The following is a 26,989-nucleotide window of genomic DNA, read 5'->3' on the forward strand; positions in this document are numbered from 1 at the left end:
CAGGAAAAAAAAATCATACATGTAATACTCTTACCAGTAGACTAAAAGCTTTTGCAAGTACTTATAATGAGCATTTGACTCAGCAACTTCAGGTTTTTTGAGTGTCTAAAAAATCGGTGAATTCTGATTCTGCTTTCAGTTCTTCCTCTCAACTTGTGAAGCTCATGTGACTGCATCAGTGCTTTATTTTCTCTAAATGTAACAACTACCATTACATATCTTGCACAAATGTTGCAAGGCTTTAATTGCATCACAGTAGTGCCAAAAGATACCTCCTAGTAAAAGCTCTTGCTTGCAAGTATGCACTTCTTTTTGTTTATTTCAAGCAAATATCTCTTCCTTGGGATGTTTACAGTAAGGTATTAGTTTGTATTAATGTAATGTTCTGTTTCACAGATAATAGAGGTTAATGTATCATACTGATACTGTGTTCCATCTTTGCTGAGATGCGTGGATTAGTCCTAGAATGGAAACTCTAAATCTTTCTTAAAAAATCTGACTTCTGGAAACATGTCTGCTTCTTCCATCATATATGGGTAGGCACAAACATAACAGGTGTTAAGAGTGATCAGTAGGATCATAACACTTCAGGTTGTTAAGAATGTCAGAGATCTCTTGTCCAGCATTCTGCTCAAACCAAGGTCATCAGTGAGCCCTGATCAGTTTGCTGCGGGAATTATTGAGTCTGGTCTCTAAAACCTTCAAGAACAGAGACCATACAATCTCCCTGGGCTACCTGTCTCCATGTGTGATTATCCTTGTGGGGCAAAGTATATTGCTTGTATCCAGTCTGAACCTTTGTTTTGGCTTTTTGTCTCTCATTCTCTGGCCCATGCCTCTGTGTTGAGTCTGGCTCTGGTTCCCTGGGGAGCTCTTCACAAGGACTGGAAGGCTGCTGTTAGGTCCCCCCATAGCCTCCTTTTCTGCAGGCTGATCAAGCCCCACTCCCTCACCCTCTGCTCAGAGCTCATCCTCCAGCCCCAACCACTTCAGTGGCCTCTGCTGAACCCCAGGTCTTTAATAAATTCCAAAACTGGACACAGGGTTGTAAACGTGACCTACTGGGTGCTGAGCAGAAGGGAATAATCACTTCCCTTGATGTCCTGGCTGCACTGTTGTTCATAGCGACCAGGATGCTCCTGGCTATCTTTGTTGCCAGTGGATGTGGCTGGTTTATGTCCAGTTTGCTGTTCACCAGGCCCTCTGGGCCTTTTTGGCAGGGCTGCTCCTCGGTCTCTACCACTGCACTGCTTAAAGCATGAAATAATTGCCTTGTTTATTTAAACACAGATTACAAGGGAAATGGATGTAAAAGTCTGCAGAAGTACCTAAACCCTGATGTGTTCAAAGGCTACAATCAAGATTTGCTCTGAACCAGAATCCTCCATATGCCTCTCTGTGAGCTGGTAGCTTGGAACAGGTCACTTGCTCTAATTTCTCCACCCTCAACACAGGAATATTAACTGAAAGATGTTTAAACCATGGTACTTTCACAAATTATTTCCTAGCAAATATTCTTATCAGAACAAGCTGGAGAGATGGTAAAATTATGCTTCTTGAAGTGGTTTCTTGTGCTCACAGCCTTAAGCGAAGGTCACTCTTTAAAGACCTAGCTTGTTTAAATTCATGTCCAGTCCCCAGCCTGAACTGGCATTAATCAAGTAACTGCACAAAACATGCTTTTAGAGATTTCTCCTTAGAACTCTAATACTTTGACCAAAAGAGCTGAGCATCTATGGCCTTTGCAAGAATACTACTATCAGGGGACCAAGAGGGAGCAATAATGTAGCTGCTGATGCATTTTTAAAAACAGCTTCAGATATTTCCAAGTACAGATAAGGGCTAAACTATCAGAGAATATAGAAACTCTGACAATCAGGATTATAAGCACAGTTCTGCAGCACGAATCCTATGAGCCCCAAGTGTTCTAAGGACAGCAGCTTTGACTTTGGCAGTTTAGTTCTCACAGAACAACATATGAACGAAAAGCTCTATCCTCTTGTCTGTCCCATATGGAGAAGAACCAGGATAATACAATGATAAATTGCCATTTATGTTTTAACATAAATGTCAATCTTTTGCTTCTCAAACACATAACCTGCACATACTGTATTTTACCTTAAGTGGCAATAAGGACTTACACTAGAATTCCTCCCCTTTTAAACTATGTTATATTGGAAACACTGTGGCTTACACAGAACCACAAAAAACTATGACAGCAGTTGTTTCTCTTTTTCAGTTCTACTCATTAAGTAATGAGGGATTCTTGGGTAACAGACATAATAGATAAATATCTTTTCTGCAAACAGATTTCTCAGCCCCTCCTGGGAGATTATAGGGCGGTAATGCAACTGAAATAGGGTCAGGTAATGCAACTGAAAACACTACTTGCATTTTTCAAACTAGTCACAGTAATTTCAGACTTTTCTTAAACATCACTGCAATGCACATTATCTCTGTACTATGCACGTTGATCTCTTGTCTTTATTTAAATTTGCATTCTTGTATGTCCTCACTAGCATGCAACAAGCACCAAAATGACACTGAGGATGCAAAGTACGTAAATCTGAAAGCACAGACTGCCAACTGAGGCAAAATAAGGCAGTCTGACTTTCCAAGATGCAGCTCTAAATGCAGTATTCCCTTCCTTTCCCCCACCCCCATCCCTTTTGTTACGGCAATACAAGGCACCACACACACATTCAAAAAACTGTTCAATAAGAGGCAAACAGACTATGCTATAATATCTCATGCTGTTTATCCCAAGAAAAATCAGGTATTCTTAATTGAGCACCCTTTTCCCTCCAGACCTCATGATGAAGGGAACGGGAAAAGAGCGGATCAAAGGCTCTGATCCTTTTGCTACAGTGGAGGCATGAAATCAGAACCAAATGCAAACTCCGAGCTGTGCTGCATTACAGGAGGGCTCCTCTCGCATTTCTTTTCACTCTTACTGAGACAAACGGACTTAAGCCTCCCGCCCTCCCACAAAACGCTGACATGATGCGGATGCTGCACGGCCGGTCCCCGCGTTACCCGGAGCCGCCGTCCCGCCACAGCAGGGCTGAGGCGGCCGGGCCGGACTCGGAGCTGGCACCGTCCCGGGGGACCCGAGCGGAGCCGCAGCCCAGCCCCGGAGGAGCCGAGCGGAGCCGCAGCCCGGCCCGGGAGATCGCCGCCGGTTCTCCCTCGCTTGGCGGGGGGCGGTGGCGGCGCCTCCCCGGGCACAGCGGGGACAAGCGGGCGTGCGGCAGCCCCCGGTGCCGGAGCCCCGCGCCGCCGATCGCGACAGCGCCGGCCGCTCCGCCATGCCGCAGGGGCTTCCCTTCACCCTGGCTCCCCGTCCGCTTGCGGGCAGCTCGGTTGCCAGGGGATGGGGATGGGGATGGGATGAGGATGAGGATGGGGATAGGATGAGGCGGAGGCAGCCGCTCGCGGAGAAAGCAGCCCCCAGCCCCGATTTGAAGGGAGCACCGTCCGTGCTGGCGCGGGGCGGGGGCGCGCCCGGGGGCTCCCCGCTTCCCTGAGGGGACCCGCGGGATGCTGCCGCCCCACCCACGACGGAGCCGCCGGTGCCCGCGACGACCCCGGCCGGCGATCAGTAGGTCTGTCGGTCGGTCAGCCAGCCCCCCACCCTGCGCCCCCAGCCCTTACCTTGCAGCGGCGGGGCCGGTCCCGGGCAGCGGGGCAGCCGCAGCCGCAGCCGCTCTTTTGTGTGGCTGCTGAGCGCCGCACACCGCGGTGGGCCCGCCCGGGAACCTGCCTGCGCCAGCGCCCGGGAACCTGCATGGCGCATAGCGCCCGCGCCGCCTCACGGCCCCGGGGGAGCGGGGGCGGCCCCGGGCCCGCACAGCCCGGGGGCTCGGCGGGACACACTGACCTGTCCGCGATCCACCTCCAGACCGGGAGGCCGGGCACTGTGCCAGCTCCGCGTGTGCCACACTCGTCAGCCGTGTCCGGCGACAGGACGAGGAGCAATGGCCATAAACTGAAACACAAGTTTCACCTCAGTATGAGGGAGAACTTCTCCACACTGAGGGTGGTAGAGCCCTGGAAGATCTGCCCAGGGACGGTGTGGCGTCTCCGTCTCTGAAGACATTCCGAACCCACCTGGACGCGTTCCCGTGTAACCTGCTCCAGTTAAGGAGCCCGAACAGTTGTGTGGTTCAGAGATGGTGTCCAGAGGCTCTGGGAAGAGCAGGCCGCGGCCCCCGGCCCCGGCTCCGTTCCCGAGCCCCTGAGCAGCGCTGCCGACGGCGATGTTTGCTGGACGCCCGCATCCCGCTCTGACACTCCGCAAGGCCACTCCGTATCCCCAGGGACCTCCTCTGGTGCAGCTGAGGGTGTTTTCTGTGAGTCTCCACAGCATCCCTCTGCGAATTACATTCCTGAATGCCACGTAGTCACCTGCCAGGTAATGACCTCACCTTTCCCTGTTGCTTGAGGTGCTCCAGTGCAATAAAAATCCAAACATCCAAAGTTTGCACATTACAGCAGGGGACAGCACTGGACTCGCTCACGTTCCATCATACAGCCAGATTTATGAGAACAAATCATGACTTTTGTGCCCTTGTACAAATAATACATAGATCCACCCCTAAAGTTTAAAAATGTAGGATTCAATGTGTACTATTTAGAAGTTCACTGAAGAGGGTTTCTCCAAGAACATTTCTCATGGTGAATGATAAACACAGTTGGTTCCTCAGGCCTTTTATTAGAAACCTCTAGATCCTTCTAGGGCAGCTACTCATAGTGACTACTTTGTATATAAAAAATGCGTATCTTCGAGCAATTAAGACTTTAAGGCTTTGCTCACAATTACGCAAATTTGAGATAATAACTAATCTTTCTCACTATAGAAAAAGTGAAAAGCTGTCCTGATGTAATTTATACTGCATTGCAATCAGTTAGGTATCAGTGTTTAGTGTAATAGCTGTGTGTTCAGCCCGGTGTGTGTTTATTTGCCCTGGGGCAGCTATACCCCAGCTGTTAGCATCAAGGCACCCTCCATGTACATGCAAAGGCCCTTCATGGAAACACCCTTTTTTGGGGAGAGGAGTTAGTTTTTAGTTTAGTTGTTAGGATTTTTGTTAAGACTCTCCATTTGCTACTAAGAGGCTATTTTCTGTCATGGTTTGCTATGGTGGCTTTTCCCATCTGTCCCTTTCTACATCCCAATTACTCGACTGATTTTGGTTTTCTTTTGAACATACTAAAAACTCAAAACATTACCCGAACTGTAATGCATGTATGTTTTACACAGAAGTGCAGTGTATCTGCAGATATGATCTGTAGACAGGTTGTTTAAACATTTGGCAAATGATGTTTTAATTAATATTATTAATTCTCAAAATCTAATTATTATTATTATTAATAATTATTTAATTACTTAATTTCATTATTATTAATTTGATGAAACAGCCTCATATACATAACTAAGTCTCACTTTATCAACATAATAAAAGCAGTATTTCCAGGCCAATAGGGCTGGTGGTTTCTTCTTGAAGTTACTGCAGCTGTGAGTATTGTACCACAACTGACCTCTCAAAGACTTCAGAAGTCCCAAAGGGAGTGGGATATATTTTTTAACTTTTTTAAATTTCTAACTTTTTTAAGTTTCTAACAAGCATTCTCCCTCCATGTCAGAGGAGACAGTGACTCAGACAGATGGTTATTATAGAAAATTACATACCAAAATGGAAGGTAAAAATAAGGTGCATGATACCAGTCCATGAATGTACCTCTCTTACTCTTCAATTTCTGGAAATAATGATTTCCATAAAAGCCAGCCATGGGTGCAGAGTTGGATATTCCCCTTATTTAATGCAAATTGTGCATCATCACCTATGCTTTCAGGGTACCTGCAGTTACAAATTACTTCAGATCTTAAAAACATGTTTTGAACCTGTCTTTATTTAAAAAAAAAAAGGGTTAAAAATAAGGAAATATCTTCATTAAAGATCTACTTCATAGAAGATTTTAGTACCTATTTGCTGTTTTTGTGCTAGCAGTAACAGTTGAAAAGCCACTTTAGATTAGATCTACAAAAGTCATTAAATGCTTCAAAATGTATCATTACTTTAAAATGTCTCAGAGAACTCTTTTTCATTTGTGAATCTATGCTACGAACTTTGCAGTTAGCAATGCTTTTTAACAATATACAAGACAGTGCAAATGAACATTAAAATTGACAACATGATTTTATAGATATTTAAGGATTATACAGTGTACAAACATCCCTCCTTCATAAAAGGTAAATATTTATTTCATAATTTGTTCAAAGTGCTTTGAAAATGCTTATCAAAGGTGACAGATTTGGCATTCCTAGGTGGTTGAGGTCTTCTATTGTAAAATGTCAGCCCTAGGTCGATTAATTTATACATTGTTGTTAGTTTCCATTTTCACATTAATTAATTAGTTGAACTTGATGATCTTATTCTGTTTGACAGCCTCATAATTTGGGCAACATGGCAACTGCTTTGGTAAAAGAACTGAGTATTGAAACAATTAATTCAGAGTTTTTCTCTTAATTAAGGGTTCTTATGTCCAACAAACCCATGTCACATCACTACAGGAAGAATTCCTTGTAAGGACAGAATCAAATGAAGGGCCAAAGATACCATTCAAAGCTCATACTGTAACTACCTCAATCAGATAACATAAACATCTCCATGTTCATGGTCTTTCTGAGACTTCAGCTTGCTATGGTAATAATGAAAGCAACAGAATACAGAATGAAATTCGGGTGCATTAACTGCAGAATAAGCATGACAGGAATGGAGTTTTTGCAGAACTGCAAACCTGTAAGGTTAGCTTTTAAAAAGCATGCAGTTAATTATTTTCTCAGCTTTTAAAATTTGCTTCTAGGTTTGTCTCATCATAAGGAAAGGGATTCATTCTGCAGCCAGTTCACCTCCTCCCACCTAGGAGTGATTTGAGGGTTGCAGAGAGGAAGTAAAAAAAGGTATTTTGCATCATTTAATTATGAGCTCTTTAGCTGCCTGAGTAATGCTGATGGGAGTCCAGAAAAATGTGTCTTGTCTGCCTTAGGCAGCATAAAATAGGAACACGCTTCAGCTCAGAGGGGAAAAAAGGCACATGGAGAGATTGTAATAGGGAACTCACACTTGACAAATGGCACGAGCATGAGAAAATTTACTGGCAAAATATTAACACTCTGTCTTCTGAGAAGCTTGACATTATCAGAGAAGAAGATTTTGCTGTTTTAAAAAAGCCCCAAAAAACATACAAAAAACAAAAAGAAGAAATACTGTCAAAACCTAATTCCCTTCCAAGATAATCAGTCTCCAGTTATTTGACTCACTGTTGTTCTTCCCAGAAGTTGTATAATGGTTCAACAGGGGTGTGTGTATTGTTAAATGTCCCTCCACTGAAAGGAGTAAATCACAGTTCTCTCATTCCCCGGTTTCCATCCCTGAATTTCCACTGTTTTTCTTGATGTTACTTCCCTCTTACAATCATGGCAGTGACTAAGAGTAAAGCCCACATACATAAGTCCTGTTCCAATCCTTGGTAAGTCAGAACAACAACTTGGGGAGGCTGCCTGCCTTAAGGTAAAGGACTACACAGTTTATAGGGGCTGATTCTGCTCCTACTGAATCAGCAAGTTAAATTTATGGATAGGAAACTTCTCTCAGTTGTAGCTCTCTTCAGATCCTGTAGCTGTCTAGCTCCCTTGGCTGTTCATTAAGTCTGCAGCTCCAGAAGGGGAAATTCTCCTCTCCTGTAGTGCACACTCAGACGAGTAAGGGGGTCTGACCCCATCAAATTATAAGAGGTTGTAAGAACATGATCCAGTTTTGGGTACTGACTAATTTGCAGACCTAAACTCTAAACGATCTTTTTCAGGGCTGGGGTTTTGCGTGTGTGTGTGTTGCTGTTTTCTTGACTTCCACCTTAGCAGTAGTCAGAAGAAAGGTATAAACTGGGAGTGAGATGGGGCACGACTTAGATGCAAGGAATAATATACATCAGGCTGACTTAGAGCTGGGCAACCCCACATCAGTCTGTCAGGAGAATTGCTGGTTACTAGCTAATAAGTATTACAAGCCTCTTTCTGCCAATAGGATAGGGAGCACAATCAGCAGGTGGAGCAAGTGTTGTTTACTTAAAAACCTCTGTTCTCTAGCGCTACCTAAAGCTACTACTCTGAGTGTATGGACAGATGTTATACACAAAAGTTGACCTCCTTCAGACAGGACAAAGAAATGGAAAAAGAACCATGGGAGGACTGTTTCTGCTGCACCAAACTAAGGGTATTTGGTTTAAAGACTTCTGTTCAATTATCTTAATCAGTGAGGCTTTTAGTATTGGCATTCCTGTGCTGGTTTTGCAGAAAAGGTACCTCCTTGTCTTTGACAGAAAGAAAATACAAAAGCAGCTCTGCTCATAGAATGTCTCCTAGAATGGCTGAATCATATTTCAGGAATATGAAATCATTCTGCATTTCTATCATAGGCCTTAGGATTTCTAAATTTAAACAGTTTTGAATTTAGATCACAAACTACCCTCTAAACAGTGATTTGATGAAATGTAGGAACCCCGTGGAAGGCTGTGTTTTTCTTAAAATATGACAGGAGTATTTATTTTGAGTACAAAACTATCTTCTTAAAAAAAAAAAGTCATGGCTTTGTAGAGGTTTTTTCAGAAGCAAAATTTATGAGGAAGTGTCAATGCTTTTAAAAACATTTTTAAATCTCAGGTCAACATTATATTTATATTTTGTTGCTGCAAACATGACACACATTGCAAATAATTCCACTAAGTAAAAAGTTGCTTAGACAAAAAAATGATCCTCGCATCAAGCTGAAGGTTTTTACTGTATATGCAGAGATGCAGGAAAATTTAAAATTCAGATTCTAGTTAAGCTAGGAAAGTATGACTTTTTGAGGCTTAAGAAAACTAAAGAAATAGAAAGTCTTCTATTTCTACACTGAAATCAAAACAAACCTATGAAAGAAAGTATCAGGAAAAGACTGCTTGGGTAATATATACCAATAAAGTGAAGTCTGTCCATAAATAAGTCAATAAAACTGTGTCTGCAGCCTGTGACATCAGGATGCTGGCACAGTCTTTAATGTTAACAACCTTGTACAGAAGCAAGACTTAGGTGGTGCATGTTTGCCACTGATTTTCTAAGTTCTTCTGCACAGGAAAACTGTATTTGTAAAGTAAGTGAAAAGGTTAATCACTGCTTGTTATGTCTCTTCAGTATGTCCTTCTGTGGAAAAAGCTTGGGAAAAAAATATTAAAAAAACCCTAAAAATGAAAAAACTAAAATGTCACAACTGCATTACAGTCTGAAATATATACCAAGCAAATAATTTTCATGTTCTCTTCTTGCATTGCCTGCATATCCACAAAGTTTGTAAAACAACTAAATGATGATTTATGCATGATAAATTCCTTGGCAGTAATTGTTATGCCAAGAAAAACTTATTTACCGGTTGCAGACACTCAAACAATAATATATGTTTTTTTATTGCATGAACCAATCAATCACTGTGAAGCACAGATGGTGAATGGTGAGAACAGAAAACACGTTTGTTTTCCTTTATTTCTAACAAAAACGTCTAAGCTATATTGTTGTTACTGAGAAGTGGGTCTCTGCTCTGAAATGTGGAGCAAAATAACGCAGCTTGACCTAGAAACTGTACAGTTTCTGTGGCTACAGAGGTAAAATCATGCTGCAAACAGGCAACAAAAGATAAATTACTATGGCACATATGTAACTTAGCTCATGTATTTGTGTTTAGAATCACAGAGAATTCAAGAAATGACAACATATTAATTCTGAAAATCAGATCAGCAACAACAACATAGACCCTAAATCTGTAGCACCATTTCAGTACTCAAAAGCTGTACTTCATCCATGGGAACTACACTGAACTAGTAAAGACTGAATACCACATCAATATTCCCAGCAGCAGCTCAGGAACTTCACAACTCTTCTATTGTTTTATTTATGAATATTGCAGCTCAAGCTTGCTCAAGTTCCACAAGGACTCCATGGCAATCTTTAGGGTGAAGAAAAATCACAGGTTTTCCATGTGCACCTATTTTTGGCTCTTCACTCAATATTCGTATCTTTTTTTCCTTCAGTTCTGTCATAGCCGCTTTTATGTCATCAACCTTATAAAAAAGATACAGTTCACACAAATTAACATATTGCACTGTATTATGCAGATTTTACATTTAGAAGCAATAATGTAATTCCGTACTGAAATGCTATTTCTAAGTTCTAATACAATTCTGAAAATAAATTAGGTTTTAAAATGTTTTAAAAACCATTTAAAATGTTTTAAAAAACATTTTTAAACATCTCGTCTTAAAAATAAAAATACTACAGAAATTTGCATTTGTTATTTGAAGATTTTATAAAATACCATTTAAACAGATTGTGCTATATTTAAGAAATTAATAAACCAAAATTATTCATGCACAAAGCCCATTGATTTTTTTTTTGTTGTTACTTTATAAGGACTCCATAAATACTCTAAATTCTGCATTACTTTTACTAAGGAGATTATATTGTTATCTAGCTCTCAATAACTAAAGAATATACCTGCCTTTATAAGTGATGACAGAGCACTGACTCATTAAATGCTGGTAAAAAGGAGGGCAGTGGACAGAAGGTAAAAGTCCCTTTTATATTTATGTATTCTCCTTCTGAGTAGGTTAAGGTTTATAAAGTTTCCTAATGAAAAGAGCTTGGAATTATGAAAAATATATCCAGATGTGGTCATCCAATTGAAATTAACTACAATAACAGCCATTAATACAGTATTTCAGTAGAGTTTCCTATGGAAATATGCAAATAACAAAAACATGCCTATACTGCATGCTGTGATCTGAAGTTCTGATGTCATGTCATCCAATGAAATCTGAATTTTCCTAAAACTTAAATGCATTCATTTTTTGAAATAATAATATTAACACTCAGTTTAGAAAATTCAACAGTTAATAATCAACAAAGACCGAGAATTAAAATAATATTGTTATTTTTCAAGACTGAGGTGTCTGGACATAATTTGGTGAATAAACTTTCCCGATGCCATTGTAGGGAAGAAGGAAATTCCCAGCTTTGATTCAGAGGAACAGACATCACCTAATTCCTACCCATTTGCAGCATTTTTGTTCATGAATATTCCAAATTCACTACCGCTCTTCCTACACACAACTACCAGTCTGCAAAACAAAAAGAAATGACTGTCAAATTATCTAAACTAGAAAGGCTCCATGTGACATGTGCCATGGCCCCCTCATTCTTTCCCTGAGCAGAAAAGCCACAGCAGCTGCTGCTCCTGTCCTGCAGAGATGGCCTGAAGAGGAACTGAGTCTGGGCTCAGCTGGAATGAATTCCTGCATCCCCAAGGATGAGTGACAGTAAACAGTGGAAATCCTTTGGGTGCATCCATGTTAGGAGAGTACCAGGCTTGGATTTCTCTCTTACTCTAGTGTGTCCACCATGGTTTTCACTGCAGGTACTACATTTTAACTGGTCAGGAATAATTTAATTTCTTCCTAAAATACTTATGTTTTTTGAAACAAGTTGCCTATCAAAACATCTGTCTAAATTTTCCTTTGTGTAAGAGAGAAGAAATATGACAGCCTTATTATGTTAGTTCTTGACACAGGTCAATCCTATTAAAATACACATACTTTAATGTATCTATCTTATTACATTAAATATTTTGTTAAAATACCTCAATGCAGATATGATGCATTCCTCCAGTCTTGTTTTTTTGTAGGAAGCTTGCAATGGGACTTTTCTCTCCTAATGGATGTAGAAGTTCCAGCTTGGTATTTCCCAGCTCCACAAAAACAGTGTAGACACCATGTTCAGGAAGAGCAACAATCTCACTCACCTGGGCTCCTAACACATCTTTATACAAGGACTGAGCTTTCTCCAAATCAGGCACTGCAATTGCCACATGATTAAGTCGGCCCAGTTTCCATAAACAGTTTGGAATGTTTTGTGAAAAGGACTTTGATGATGATAGAGTTGGTACTGTGGGAGCTGAAGTCTGCAATCTGCTAAGAAGCCCTGAAAGAAAAGTGAATATCACTGACACAATGCTTTTGAGAAAGTCTCAGTGCCTGCTCTTTCCCCTATAAACGCCCACAGAGCCGCCAAATCATTGGCACACCCTTGTGCAATGCTCAGGGTAGACCGAGAGCAAGGAAACACCCATTTTCAGAGCAAGTAAATATTCAGAAGTATTAAAAAAAAATTTAAAAAAACCACAAAGCTGACTCAAATTTGGTGTAAATCCTTACATATGCCTGGTGCAAAGAGGAAAACATGACCAATTGTAAAAGCAAACTGTATAATGCGCTTAAAAGTGACTTTTGAAATTTTCAGAGACTCTTACAAAATAAAGAAATAAGGATATGCCTATACATCTCAAAATTTTAGCAAACAAATAAAAAGGTTGAGAAGAAAAAGAAAGATACTAACTGAGGGTACTTACAAATTGATTACATAAAAAATTAATCTGTCAGCACTAGAATCTAGAGAGGTTGGGGGTGGGGAGAAATTGTGATAGTATCGGTTGTTTCTAGAACCAAAATTAGAATTAGATTAAAGGATATATTCATAAAAGCCACATTTTAATTCCATGCCTGTTTGCTTTAGGCCAAGTCAGAGCTCCCACTGCCTCAAGGCCAAGCTGGAGGCATCTTAGCATTTTGGGAGTCTTAGAGGCATTCTTTGCTTTAAAGTCACAAATGTGCTATTCTGCTTAGAGACTGTGCCAGTGATGCTCTGAGATTCTGGATGCTTTGCAACACACTGAGGACAGTTAGCCTGGCTAGGCTCTTGGTGCTCTGTAAGGTCAGTAATAGCTGTAATTAATTAAATCACTATATTTGCTTCACTATATGGAACTGAGAACCACCATTCCACAGGAATTCAAGATTCTACAGCTACCAGTTAATTCTTCTTCAAAAAGATAACGGATAAATCCTTAAACCTAAGCCTTTCTGAGCATGGTGCTGTGATGGAGGAAGAAATGTTTGCATATATTTGACACTTAAAATTACAGCATGCAATGTGCATATCAGGAAGGGCTTAGTGTCACAAAAGTCTGTTCACAATCTTTTGATGGTACTGAATCAACATCCTATATTAAGTATTTCCAGAAACTTGTCCAGTGCTGCAAGTAACTGCCCTGCAGTATTTCTCGCCAGGCTTTCACACAGTCCGTCCTGTCATCTCCTTCATCACAGCCAGAAGTTCTGGACAATGCTTTCACTTGTTACCTTTAGGCTATCATACTGGTATACAACAGCAACTGCTTTTCAACTTTTTATATGTTAAAAAAATCCCCTAGAAACTTCCACACAAAGAAAAATTCTTGTTTTTCAAATGCTTGTGCAGAAACTATTTTGTAGAAGCACTTGCCATGTCAATGCAGCTGAGTCAGGGTGAACCAAGTAATTCTGTGAGGGAGCAGTACTTTGCAATGCCTAAAATGCACGAGGTACAAAATGCAGCAACTAGGTGGCATGATTAAAAGCATGGATACTTAACTAGTGTAGGGTTTAACAGTTAACCAGAGTAAATAAATGTGTTACAAAAAGTAACAACCCCCCCAACATCTGCTATACAGTCTTTCCTGCCCACCTAAGCTTCTACTGAAGTTGCTCTGTTTTGTACTGTAATTTCTTAAGACATTATTCAATTCTTGCTAAAGCAAGAGATGTTTTTCCACTTGGAGGAAGGCAGTATTCTCTAAATAAGCAAAATCCTTTGAAAGAGAAGGATCCCTTACTATATTATTTATTAAATTTTCCAGAGCCTTTTACTGTTTTATTCTTTCTTCCAAATATTAATAGACAGTGGTTCAATAGAAATACTACTAATGTAGATCTTTTTTTCAAGGAGTCTTTACTAATGGAAAGGCAGTAATTTTCCCATTCTTTTACATCTGACATCTATAGTTCTTGCTGCACTTCACAGGGCATATGACTACATAGTTATTGTAATTCAATTTGTATTTTTTCTATTTCAAGTAAATTGACAAAGACACAAATTGTTTGTTACTCAGTTATTTCTGAAGCACTAGAACAATAATAGAAAATGCTCCTTCTTCTGGGTTCTGCCACAGAAATATTTGATGTCTTGTGTTTCCTGGGAAGACAATAGACTGAAAAAGTGAAGTATATTCCTAGGATTCTTGTAAAGTCAAAGATACTTATATGCTCACTCATATAAGCATTTATTCTATGAAGTCTTGTGAATTTATCCAGGCTCTAGTCAGATGCATACAGAGTATTAATTTTAAATCCTTAATTGAATTGACTGAGATTAAACAAAAAGCATTTGTGTTTTTCTTTCATTATCTAGATTAGTAATTATATAGATTACTTAAAATTCTAATCTTCTAACCCAATAATCAAAAAATTTCCCTGCAGTGAAAAAGAAAGCTTTTCAGCAAATTTCAGATTGAAACCCTAGGAAAGAAACACTTATACATCTACATCAAAAAACTAGTTTTATAGTATATAGCCTTCTTCAGCTTCATTTGAAGAATATTTTTAAATTGATCTATTTGGGGATCATTCTATTGATAGTTGACTGATCTACCAGTAGTATGCACATCAGAGTTTAAATATGCAGTTGTACGAAGTAAGGGTTACATTTTTTAATTGAGCAGATTATGAAGTAACGAGTCTGAAGTACCCCGTAAACTGAGATCCTCACCCTTCAAATGTTTATTCATAGGCTTGTTTGTTGCTTCTGATGTGGAGCAGTGTTCATGGACTTAATCAAGGAAACTAAGGAATCAAACACAAGCCAAATCCAACCGAACTCGGTCATGTTCTCTATGGGAAGGTTTTACAACAGTGGGTTGCAGTAAGAACCTTGTCACTGGGCACTGCTCTGTTAGTGCACCTTGTCACTCATTTCAGGAGGAGACTCCCAAAGCATGGAGAGGATGCTGTTACCAAAGGGAATCTGGCACACAGCGGCTGTGTGTTCACTCTCTGGATCAAACGGAGAAAGGGCGTAGTGTGGTCATTCTTAAATTCCAGCAATTTCAAGGTGGTGTGAGCATCTTGGGAACTCTGAAAGCTAACTCGGCTCACAGTGCTGCTCTGCTCTGTGCTGGACGGGGCTTTTAGGAATCAGAGGGGCTTCACTGCTCATGGAAACAGTTTCAGTGTGATGCAGCTCTGGTTCCCTCCATCCAAGTGCAGTCATACAAAGGTGTTTCCATTCCCAGTATCCTACTGATCAATCACTGACAGCACTGAGCTTCTCCTTCACTTTCCTATTGGCCTGTGGCTACCAAATAACATGGTGTAGTTTAGGCATTGTTTGTTTAACCTGCCCTACCAGAGCGAGCACTACAGGTTATTATCATGAAATCATTTTGAGTTTGACCTCCAAACCACACTTGAAAAAATGACAGGCTCCTCCTTGCGCCTTAAGTTTGGAGTTTGCTCTGTAAATTTACCTTATGCCACCTAATGTCAGTTGCTAATGTGTCCGTCAGTTGGATCGGGAGACCGTTTTTATTTACAGAAGAGGCAGTTTCTTTCGGCCTGCGAGGCTCTCACGGGGAGATCCGCCAGGCCAGAGCGGGCACCGAGATCCGCGACCGCCCCGTGCCGGCCCCACCGCCGCCCGCCTTCCCTCCGCCTTTCTCGCTGCCGGCCGCGTTACCGGCCCGGGTCACCGCCCCTCGTTACAGCCCCGCGTTACCGGCCCGGGTCACCGCCCCCCGTTACAGCCCCGCGTTACCGGCCCGGGTCACCGCCCCCCGTTACAGTCCCCCGTTACAGCCCCGAGTTACAGCCCCCCGTTACCGGCCGCTCCGCGCCACAGCACCGCCGCCATCTCACCGCCCGACCGGCAGCGGGGCAGCGCCGCCCCCCCGGCAGCGCTCCAGCGCGGCGTGTCGGCAGCGGCGTGTCACAGCGAGGGGCCGTGCCCGGCAGCGCTACGCGCCATTGGAGCTGCAGCCGTGCCCTCCCTCGGGCCGTGCTGGCCACTGCGCAGAACTGGGAGAGGAGCATTTGACGAGGAAGTTTTCTGAGCAGATCCCACAAAATCAGTTGGGTTTTGTGAAAAAGGACGTTCACTGTTCTGGTAAATTTGAAAAGGTTTAATAAAAAAGACAGTAGGAGACAAAGACAATAAAGCAAAGGGTTAAAACGGCCGGGTGCTTGGCACTCTGCCAAGAGCACACCTGGTGTTTTGGAAACACCCTTTATATACCATTTCTACTGCATCAACTTGATGCATATTCATAGACTTTATGCATATTCAAACTTTTCTAATAACCAGTTTGCCTTTTCCAGGAACTGTTTAGTATGGCCACTCCTTGGGCCCACCTTTTTAGAGCATGCTTGTTTCTTGGCTTGTGACTTTAATTCTCTTCTTATCACCTTTTAATTTGGGCCTTGGCTCGCTCTTTCCACAGAGTGAGTGTTGATAATCAGCAGGGTCCCCATCATCTGTTCGTTGAATGTTATCCTAGCTAAGCAGACAGTTCGAACATATTATATCGACTCTAATATCGACTATTACAGCAAAGCTGTAATATATTTTAACATTATACATATAGCATTCATCTTAATACTTGCGAAAAGCCAATATTATAATATGTATCTATAACAGTTTGAAAAGACCTCCGAGATCACGGAGGCCAAGCTACGACTGAAACGACCTTGTCAACTAAACCAGAGTTCTAAGTGCCTGTCGGGTGTTAGCTGTCCTTCCTTCTGTTCTGGCTCACCTGTGGAATTTTTACCCATTAGTTGCGGGGAAACCTGATTGCTGGTACTCAGTGGGTGCTTGAGAAACCCAAAGAGTTCGGCTGGACCCTGGGGGGAAGGAGGGCAGGAAAAAGAGAGGGCGGAGGCAGCTGGGGCCTGAATGGTTTCTTCAGCTTCAGAGCAGAACACTCGCTGGGAGCTGTTGCGGGGGGAGAAGGGAATTCGCCATCACCCAGACGGAGCTACTGCTGCTTCTTCTCCTTCTTCCTTCTTCTTTTGTGGACCTCGCAGCCCCTGTCCTGCCAGGACGTGCCAGTGCCAGGTATCGCCACAGAGCTGCTGATCCACCTCAGCCACCGGCCCGGGATCTCTGCTCATCCCTGCCTTTCCAGCTGGGTGTTCCTCAGAGCCCTGCAGGAGCACCGGGACTGACAGCCCGGGGGGTTTGTGGAGCAAAGCCTCTCCTCCATCCCTTCCCGTCCCGGCCGAGAAGGGATCACGGGGTCCCTGGTTCTGTTTTATTGTTAATGCTGTAGTTATTGTTGTTTGTTTGCCTTGTTATGCACACTAGTAAAGAACTGTTATTCCTATCCCCAGATCTCTGCCTGAGAGCCTCTTGATTTCAAAATTATGATAATTCCGAGCGAGAGAGTCTACATTTCCATTCCAAGGGAGACTTCTGCCCTCCCAAGCAGACACCTGTCTTCCAAACCAAAGCAGTGCCACATCCAGACTTCCCTTAAACACCTCCAGGAGCAGTAACTCCACCACCTCCCTAGGCAGCCCATTCAAATATTTAATCACCCCTTCTGTGAAGAAATTTATTCTGATGTCCAGCCTAAATGTCCCCTGGAACAGCTTGAGGCTGTGTCCTCTCGTCCTGTCGCTGTTGCCTGGGAGAAGAGACCAACCCTCACCTGGCTACACCTCCTGGTGTAGGGAGTTCTAGAGGGCAATAAGGTCATCCCAAGCCTCCTTTTCTCCAGTCTGAGACCCCCCAGCTTCCTCAGCCGCTCCTCATCTCACTTGTGCTCCAGTTACTTTTCCAGTTCTGTTGCCATACTTGCTCCAGCACCTCCATGTCCTTCCCGAATTGAGGGGCCCAGAACTCAAGGTGTGGTCTTATCAGGGTGGAATAGAGGGGAAGAATCACTTCCCTGGTCCTGCTGGCCACACTATTCCTGATACAGGCCAGGATGCCATGAAGCATTGTGCCAGAGAGACTCAGGACAGTGAGCAGGCTGTCTGCTGATGCTGCACTCTTGTTGTGTCAGGCATAGCACACTTCGAGCTGCTGACATATAGCCTAAATAGATAAAGTTTGTGCCACTTCAAATCTGATTAAATGTGATTAGTTAGAAGTGCAGATCAAAATCAGAGGTCAAAATGGGTATTTGAAAGTCCTGATATATGACACTTTCAATTTCCAGCCCAGGTTGTGTGTCAGGTGTGTTTCTGATGTTTAGAGAATTGCAGGTACCGGTCACAGTCACAGCTCTGCTGGCTGGGCCCTGCTCCACACCATGGTTTTTAGAGTGTGCAAAGTGACAGTGAGGGGACACAGAAGTGGCATTGCAGGGCATTCTTTTCTCTGCACTGAAAATAATTCATTTTTTGGTAGGAAGGAAACATAAAAGCAGCAGAGGCAGGAGCAGTACTGAAGTTAAAAGGTTAGTCACAGTTTTGGATCAAGTTGCAGAAAGTCTGTGTGGGTGGCTGGAAACACAAGGGTCTGTGGATGTAGGCCTTAATTTGACTTTATAAAATAAACTTTAAGATAACTGCATGGTGTAAGAGGGGAGTTGAAGAGCACTGGGCAGTGCTGTGCTGATGGTGAAGGGGCGTGTGCATGCCTGGCTAGCCTGAACTTGTAGATACCAGGTAAAATCAGGTTGTGCCCACAGAATCAGCTGGAGATGTGCGGTTCCAAAATAGCCCTTGTATCTAGGTCAGAGACTCCAAATGGTGAAGTAAGATGACTGTAACTTCACTATACTTACAGCAGCTTTCCCAGTGCTTATGCAGATCTCAGCCTACAGGAACACCGCGCCCTTCCCAGGGGCGAAGCAGCAGCCACGGGGCGTGACTGCCACACCCTCCCTACTTGGGGCTCTGGGAGAACGAGGCGCTTCTAACTGAGGGCAGGGCCAGGAGGCGGGGATGCTTTAGTTCGGGAGGCGGGGATGCTTTAGTTCGGGAGGCGGGGATGGCACGGCTCGGGCAGCGGGGCGGGGCAGAGCTCCGCGGGCGGAACCAGTGTGTGCGGAACCTTGGCGGCGGGCGCGGGAGCCGGCCGGGCCGGAGCGCTGTGCTGCGCGGCGGAGGCGGTGCCGGGTAGCCGCGTGTGCGCGGGGCGATGGCGGCGCTGCCGGGAGCCCCGGGTGTCCCGGCGATCCAGAGGATCCAGACCTGCCTCAGGGTGGCGGGAGCGGCGGCGGCGCGCCCCGAGTGCTTCCTCAGGTACCGCGGGGCGGCGGGGGGAGGCACTGGTAGCCCTAGCGAAAACCTGGAGGACAGTACCCAGGTGTAAAAGTTGAGGAGCGAGGCGGTGGAGAATGGCAGTTACCTTGTGAAACCTGGGGTCTGGACCATTGAGGTCTTTACTTCCCAAAAATGTCTGGAGTGCTTAAATAAGATCAACATATTGTAAGATGCAGCTGTAGAAAGCTGGAATTTTCTGTCCAGTTGCTACTTCATACACAAAATACAATAAAGCTGAAAGGATTAAGAAGTTTGTCTTTTTGTTTCTATGAATGTGTAGTAGTAGTACTCCAAAAGATGTGTGGAAAGTTAAGCCATAGCAGTAACTATTGAAAGGTGTTGTTCTGTAGCACCAGAGTACCACAGCACTTACAGGAGAAGCAGTGTGACCGTGTGATTGAATTAATGGAAAGTGTTAAAAGGTGTTAAACTCTTTTATTTTTCTGCTCTTAGTGTGCAGGATGGATTGGCTGCCGAGTTTAGAGCAATGACAAAGACTCTCTATGATCTGAATAAAGGAAGTAACATAGTTCGTGGGGGCCCTCTAAAAGAGCTGGTGATAGAAAATTTTGATGAAGAACAGATTTGGCAGCAATTAGAGCTCCAGAACAATGCAGTTCTCGATTTCTTCAAGAAATCCATTGCAAGGGATGCTGAGGATGAAGATCTTTGCCTTCTCTCAGACCAGGAAGAGGATGGCTCTGATGCAGAGACCAACAGTGACAAGGAGCTGGAAGACAACATAATGGAAGCAGAAACTGAACAGATGGATGTTTATACAAAAGATAAAGATAAAACTAAAACTAAAGAAAAGCAAAGTAAACTCAATAAAAGCATAATGCAGAAATACAGTGATGAGGATTCTGATATTGACTTTGATATTGAAGCATTGGAGCAACAAGCTAAAACAGCCAAGGAAACCACATTGAGAAAAAAGGGAAGAAAATCGGTCGTGGATGACAAGTTTTTCAAGCTGGCTGAGATGGAAGCTTTTTTAGAACATGTAGAGAAGGAAGACAAGGAAGAAGAAGAAGAAGAAGATGATATTAATTTTTTTGAAGACATTATCTCAGATGATGAGGAAGACTCTGAAGAAGCTAAAGTCAAAGTAAGAATATCAGTAAAATAATTTTCTGATATCTCTTTTCCTTTAAGTCAAAATCTGATATCTGTTAGGATGACCATAAAGTGTTTAACCCTATGTAGAAACTGCCAAATTACATTTGTTTAGGTGACTGCTGATTACTTCTGAAGCTTTACTTTAACAATGAATATCTGGTAAGAAAATTTCCTGGTGTAGAAGGACATAGCATCCTGCTACTCCAGTCTCTCCTTACATGGGCCTTGGGCTTTTACATAAATAAAGGAAGAGATAGTACCCACAGGAAACCAGGGATCTTGAAGAATTGCAGAATAGGTGACCCAGCAAATTAAAAAGATTTGTCACTCAGCATCTGGCAATTAGAGATATCACTGAGTTGCTGATGCAGAGCAAAGGGTTTTTTCTAGGGACATGCCTTGTAACTCTGATACAACTTAAATTGATGAGTAATTGATTCAAAAAGAAGTATTTTATTATTTAATATTACCAGACATTCTTACTAGCAAGTAAGAGATATACCCAGGGAATTAGTGTCCATTCCAACACAACACTGGAAAATCTACAGCTCCTTGATTTCTGTATATGTGAGTGGTAGAGAACTGTAAATACCAGGAAAATAAATCAGTTTTACTATGATGCCCTGCCTCAGGTTAATGCATCACTAAACTGAATTACTGTTACACAAGTAGTACTGTTCTTCAGGCACTAAAAACTTTAAAAGACAGATACCTTTTGATTTCTGTCAGTCTTAACAGCTGTGGTTTGTTTTCTTTCTTTCCCTCTCGCCTTTTTAGCCAATTAAAAGTTCCAGAGATATGACATACAAAGATTTCTTTGATCCAGTTGATGATGATGATGACGATGATGTAGGTAATGATGCTGAAGAGGATCAGGAAGAGGAAGCAGAGAGTGCTATTGAAGAGCAAAATGAAGAAAGTATGTCTGAGTAAGTAAAATGTCCTCGTAATTTTACACAAAAGTAAAGCAGAAAATACTGAGAATGCCACACTCACTCTGGTCATAGTTTGCCATTCTCAGTTAACTGTTGTATGTTCATGGTTTGTGTTGTCACCTTATGTAAAATCAGCTTATTTAATTTTTTAAAATATTGTCCCTTGATCTTTATTTGAATAAAGTATTTTAGAGTTGCTCAAGGTTATTTTTATTATCCAGAAGTTTCCCTAGTGTCCTGTACCTTTAGGGAGGTCTTTGAGACCTGTTTTAAACTGTAAGTTAGTTGTAACATCTAAGGGCTGAAATATCTTCATGTGAAAAATTACAAAGGCTCCTCAACTTTTATTTGATATTAAATGTTATTGTTACAGGTTTGAGAATGTGGATGAAATGGTAGAGCACATGAGAAGTAAAGAAGCTTCTAAAAAAGTAACTTTTAGTTTGCCAGATGACAGTGAAACAGAAAATGTAACTGAGATGCAATTAGAGAAGGGCATCAGTCCCAGTGAAATAAAGTCATCATTTGAGAAGAGACAGGAAAAGGTAATTTTGGTTTAGTTTTCTTTCAGTTTTGTTCATACTTTATTTGGATAATACTTTGAAACAGTGGCAAATATTTTTTTTTTTACTGGTTCTGTCAATTTTTCCAGAGTCCAGCAAATACAAAGAGGGTGTGTAAAATGTAAGGTAAACATCTGGTTTATCTACATAGATACATCTACAATCATATATATTCCCTCATGTAACTGAAATAAATATTAATTTCTTGCTGTGAGTTTACGTGTGAGCTCTGTTTTAAACTTCCTAGGTAATTGTGTTTTTCAGATGAGCAAAAAAATAAAAAGCTTGGAAGAAGCACTGTTGGAGGAGAAACCTTGGCAGCTTAAAGGAGAAGTGACTGGACAGAAACGCCCTGAGAACAGCCTTTTGGAAGAAACAGTGCTTTTTGACCATGCAGTGCGAATGGGTAAGGAGAGGGACAGGGCTTTGCTCACTGCATAGTGCAGACCATGTTGGGTGGTCTGCTATTTGACATTGCTGGAAACACCTATGACTCAAAAGCAGGGTAGCAGGACACCAGGTTAAACTTCTTGATGTGATTTTGTGGTGGTACATTTTCACAGTGGAAACTACAGGAAATTATATTTTATTTTTGGTTAGTTTTTAATTTACCTGGAAGTTCATGACTTTGGTGGCAGACCTGGTAATTTATCAGCCTTACATAATATGACTTACTTATATTTACTTCACCTTCAATTGCTATATTTTTGTGAAGGCTTTACTTTCTTTATCTGTAGTTTATTCTTTATAGAACAAGAACTATTTATTGCTGGAGAAACATTAATCTTAGAATTCTTTGTTTTTCCTTTCAGCACCTGTGATCACAGAAGAAACTACTTTTCAGCTTGAAGATATTATTAAACAGAGAATATTGGATGAGGTTAATATTATCTTACCTGTTCCTCCTAACATTCTTCATAGACTTGATTGACAGTGCACATTTCAGGGATGGGTTTGAAGTACTTCCAATGCTAGGTGTAAAACGATGTTAATTTCTGCAACTGATTGTTTTATTCTTTTGTCTTGATGAATGTGTCTTTAGATTTCTAAGTAGCCCTATTTTTATATCCCTGTTACATGCCAAGTTTTATTGCACTTCAAAACATGAGTGTGTGCAGATAAAACTGTAAGGAGTTTGGAATATAAAGCCAGCCTGTAAGTGTTGGCTGTTACCGTAACTAGTGCTCTGAGCATTCTGAACACTGAAGAAAACTCAGTTGTTTACTTCATTTTGCTTCAAAGCCACTGATAAAAAATTTGTATCTCGCAGCTTGTTGAGCCTTACTGTCCATTGAATTAAAAAAGATGGGGAAGAGTTTGTAACTTGTTATAGTTTTTGCCTTCATTTTCTAAAACCAAGGAGACAAGTAGAGCTATAACTTTTTTTTAGTGAAAGTGCAAAACTTGGTGAGTCCTGGGAAGCTACATGCATAAACTAATTAATGTGCCAGATAAATAATTGAAAAATGTTCAAAGTAAGATGTACCTGGTACTTGACTGTAATTGCATTTGGTCATTCCTTTATGACTTTCTCAGGCATGGGATGATGTAGTACCAAAAGAAAAACCCAAAGAGGAAGCTTTTGAGTACAAGAAGCGGATCAGTTTGGATCATGAAAAGAGTAAGCTGAGTCTCGCTGAAATCTACGAGCAAGAATACATGAAACTTCACCAGGTAACATAAACAATGCCTTTCCTTGGGGTTTCAGGTTCACACCATGTACTCTTCTGTGTCCATTTACACACTTTCAAAGTGGAAGTAATTTAGTCTTTTTCTGAGTGTTCACCCATGAAAGTGCTCTGAATTGTAAGTTGTGTTGTTACCAGCCTTGCTAAAGTAAAATAGCCAATGTTACAGTTACATTGCATTTTTAATGCAGCAAAAGACTGAAGAGGAAGAAAATCCTGAACACAAAGAAATTCAGGAAATGATGGATTCACTCTTCCAGAAGCTAGATGCACTTTGCAATTTCCACTTCACACCCAAACCAGTAAGTGCATAAGTTTCATAAAGTTGGGAGCCTTCTCCCTTTTTTTACCTGGATACTTTAAAATATATTCCAGAAATGGAAAGCAAAGTAAGCATTGGTGTTTACTGGGCTCATTCTTATTTCATATTAAATGCACTGTGCTTGCTTCTAAACAAATCCAAATACTTGTGATTTTCAGTTGTCTGTCAGCTGCTGAGATGCTGTGCTCAGTCCTGAATATGTCTCCTTATTTCTAGCCGGTGCCAGAAGTTAAAATCGTTTCCAACCTTCCAGCTATAAGTATGGAAGAAGTAGCACCAGTTGCTGTTAGTGATGCTGCTCTCTTAGCACCAGAGGAGATCAAGGTAAATATAAAATGGCATAAAGATTGGGAGAGGATCTGTCTGGTTTATTGAAGGATGTACTGTCTGTCACATCTGAGAATACTGCCCTTCCCATCCTGGTGGGAGGAAAGCTCCTCACCTTGTGGACTTTCTTGCCTAGAATTTTAGCACTGGTGGTAGCTGGGAGGTTTTGGGGGCTGAGGTGTTTTTTTTGTTTGTTTGTTTTTTATTTTCCTAACTGGGGAAAGAGTAAATTTTATTTGGCTCCAGTAGGCCATAATATTATGCTTTGTTTTCGATCTTGACTGTTACATGATGGTCATTGTTGTCCCAACATTTATATGGATATTGAGAGGGGTAAAGCTAATGACACTCCAGAGCAGAGCAATTAGCATGTCCTGGATCAGTTGTACAAATCTCATTTCCCAGCTTTTGTCAGTTTTTGGCCTTTGCCATATCCTGAGCTGGCACTTTATATAATGGAAACGCTGAGACAGATTTAAGTTCTGTGAAGTGAGTCTTTTGCAATGTTATGGATCTATTTAGGAAAAGAACAAAGCTGGTGATGTAAAAACAGACGCAGAAAAGACTCCCACAGACAAAAAACGAGAACTAAGAAGGAAAAAGCTCCGTAAACGTATGAGGCGAAAGGAAAAGGAGAAACGTCAAAAGCTTCTTGAAAAGATGAAACCAGAACAAGGCACAAAACTCAGCAAGAAAGCTGCTGCAGCAAAATTAAAAAGGCTTGCCAAAGAAGGCAAAGCATCTCTGCTAAAGGTAAGACTGAAATCCCAAGGATAGATAATTTTTCCCTAGAGATGAAAGGAAACTTTATCCCGAAGAATTACAAGTATAAGGTTGGAAAAATATGAAAAAGCTGTATGATACAATTACTCTATATAAAAGTATGTTCATCAGGCAGAAATTATTTGTGTGAGGTGCAACTTTTCTATTTATTTCAAAGTTCACAAGGTGATATTCCTACAAATACTAAGACATGTTCTTTATTTCCTGCATTTAAGCCATTCCACTTCATCAGGTGGGACTACTTGAATGCACATTGAGGTTTCTATGTTCTGTCTAAGCTTTGGGTAACTTAAGCTGTTTTGTAACACAATATTCCTGTTTAACTTTTTCTTTACTGTGGAGCCTTCCCTATAATCTGATCAGACTGATATTGTTTTGCACGCTATAAAACAGTAAACTTGTGCACCACTTATGATGACTTTGAAATAAAATTCTAAAAGTCTCTGAAATTTTGAAGTATTAGAAACTAATAGGACAAGTAACTTCTTTACTTCCAGATGTTTGTACTTACCTTTTCAGAAGGCAAGTAGAACACAAAATAGAGATACCCAGTTGTATTTCATGATGTGCAAGGATCTGTTCTTGATGCCTGCTCTTACCTATCATGCTAATTGCTACTTAGGAAGAGAACGTAATCTTAATTTCTTTACACAGCAGGAGTGGAATAAAAATGTGGTGAACAATATTCTTTGAAAATCAGTTACCAGATCTTTCTTAGGTCAAATACCATCATGCTTGGGTAACTAGTAAGCAATATAATGGAACTGTTTGTACATTTCTTGGTTATAACAAATGTTTTGTCCAATTACAGGATGAAGGTAAAGACAAGGCCTTGAAATCATCCCAGGCCTTCTTTTCTCAGCTACAAGATCAAGTGCGAATGCAAATCAAAGATGCCAGCAAATTAAAGAAGAAACAAAAGAAGGAGAAATCAATATCTGTTCATAAACTGAAGTTGTAATTTGCACCTTGTACAGATTAAATTTTTTTTCCACATTTGAGTAGGGTTTATTCTGTGTTGATCTTTAAAATACTTTGTGAACTTCTGAGGTGATGTTCAGACAGTTTTCTCTAGATTTTACTCTTATTTTCTACCATAGAACTCTGATTTATTGCAAAAAGAAAGGTTTTTGGTGAGGGGAGATACATAACAGTCTACAACACTTGACATGTGCTGTGACTGTACAGTCTCTTTAATCTATAGCCCAGAGCTTCGTATCTGCTGTTGTAATAGCTCTGGATCTATAGCAGGAGGAACTGCATTTATTGAAACTTAAGATGTATCCAGGCATTTAAATTACAGAAATTATCTTTTGAAGTTGTGATTGGCAAAGAGGGAGGACAAAAGATTTTTAAGCCTTCCAGAGCTAGGAAATGGCATCTTTTAACTTACACTGAGTCCAAGAATGGTTTGGGTTGGGAGGGACCTCAGTGGGGTCGTCTGGTGTAATCTCCCTGCTCAAGCAGGGCCATCCCAGAGGCACATGGCACAGGATTGTTGTGGAATAGCTCCAGTGAGAGAGGCTCCAACCTCTGGGCAGCCGCATCCAGTGCTCAGTCACCTGCACAGTAAAGAAGTTGTTCCTCATGCTCAGTTGGAAGTTCTGTCTCAGTTTCTGCCCGTGGGGCCGTGTCCCATTGCTGGGCAGCCCCGAGCAGAGCCTGGGCCCTGCTCTGGCGCCTCCCTGCACACACCAGCGATCAGATCCCTTCTCTTCCTGCTTATTTTAACACTCAGAGGAATAAGCTCCCGTACCAGCACCGTTCTCAGGGTGAAAATATTTCACTATTTGATCTTTCCTTGCCTGAACGAAAACACAAAAACAAAACAAAAGCAAAACCCCACCAAAAACACACCAAAAAACTCACATCAAAAGAAACCGCCAGTTGCTGCTCCTGTGGACCTCAGCTGTTTTCCACACGTTGTCGTAAAAGGAAGTTTTAAATCTGCGCAGGGCCCGGTGTTTGCAGTAGACCCCGCTCTGCGTGAGGGAGCGCGCGGAGCGCGGCGCAGCCATCGGC

The 26,989-nt window shown here is 41.7% G+C and overlaps 3 protein-coding genes and 1 long non-coding RNA gene across 6 annotated transcripts in view; 1 reads left to right on the forward strand and 3 right to left on the reverse strand.

Moving 5' to 3' along the window:
* Window positions 1–3,815, reverse strand: part of APBA2 (amyloid beta precursor protein binding family A member 2) — an 89,089-nt gene extending 85,274 nt beyond the window's left edge. For all 3 annotated transcript variants that reach the window (XR_009278428.1, XM_058846766.1, XM_058846765.1), the window contains exon 1: window positions 3,655–3,815. The gene's annotated coding sequence lies outside the window, so the exon portion shown is untranslated. The remainder of the gene's footprint in view (window positions 1–3,654) is intronic.
* Window positions 3,816–9,480: 5,665 nt separating this feature from the next.
* MCEE (methylmalonyl-CoA epimerase) lies at window positions 9,481–15,972 on the reverse strand. The gene is made up of 3 exons (XM_058847001.1): window positions 15,838–15,972; window positions 11,727–12,067; window positions 9,481–10,152 (listed from the first exon to the last, which is right to left on the reverse strand). Exons 1-3 carry the CDS (start codon window positions 15,866–15,868, stop codon window positions 10,000–10,002), a joined length of 525 nt encoding a protein of 174 aa, XP_058702984.1. The 5' UTR covers window positions 15,869–15,972; the 3' UTR covers window positions 9,481–9,999.
* A 3,045-nt stretch (window positions 15,973–19,017) lies between these two features.
* MPHOSPH10 (M-phase phosphoprotein 10) lies at window positions 19,018–26,329 on the forward strand. Its single transcript, XM_058847000.1, has 11 exons — window positions 19,018–19,209; window positions 19,684–20,338; window positions 21,127–21,278; window positions 21,658–21,829; window positions 22,112–22,253; window positions 22,660–22,727; window positions 23,384–23,521; window positions 23,727–23,837; window positions 24,074–24,181; window positions 24,707–24,937; window positions 25,779–26,329. The coding sequence occupies exons 1-11, from the start codon at window positions 19,106–19,108 to the stop codon at window positions 25,926–25,928; spliced, it is 2,031 nt and encodes a 676-aa protein (XP_058702983.1). The 5' UTR covers window positions 19,018–19,105; the 3' UTR covers window positions 25,929–26,329.
* On the reverse strand, window positions 19,828–26,974 carry LOC131583161 (uncharacterized). The gene is made up of 3 exons (XR_009278463.1): window positions 26,837–26,974; window positions 26,361–26,529; window positions 19,828–19,960 (listed from the first exon to the last, which is right to left on the reverse strand). It is a non-coding gene; the product is annotated as an uncharacterized LOC131583161 (long non-coding RNA).
* Between the last annotated feature and the right edge of the window lie 15 nt (window positions 26,975–26,989).

The sequence above is a fragment of the Poecile atricapillus genome, chromosome 11 (assembly GCF_030490865.1).
Source record: "Poecile atricapillus isolate bPoeAtr1 chromosome 11, bPoeAtr1.hap1, whole genome shotgun sequence".
Taxonomy (NCBI): Eukaryota; Metazoa; Chordata; class Aves; order Passeriformes; family Paridae; genus Poecile; species Poecile atricapillus.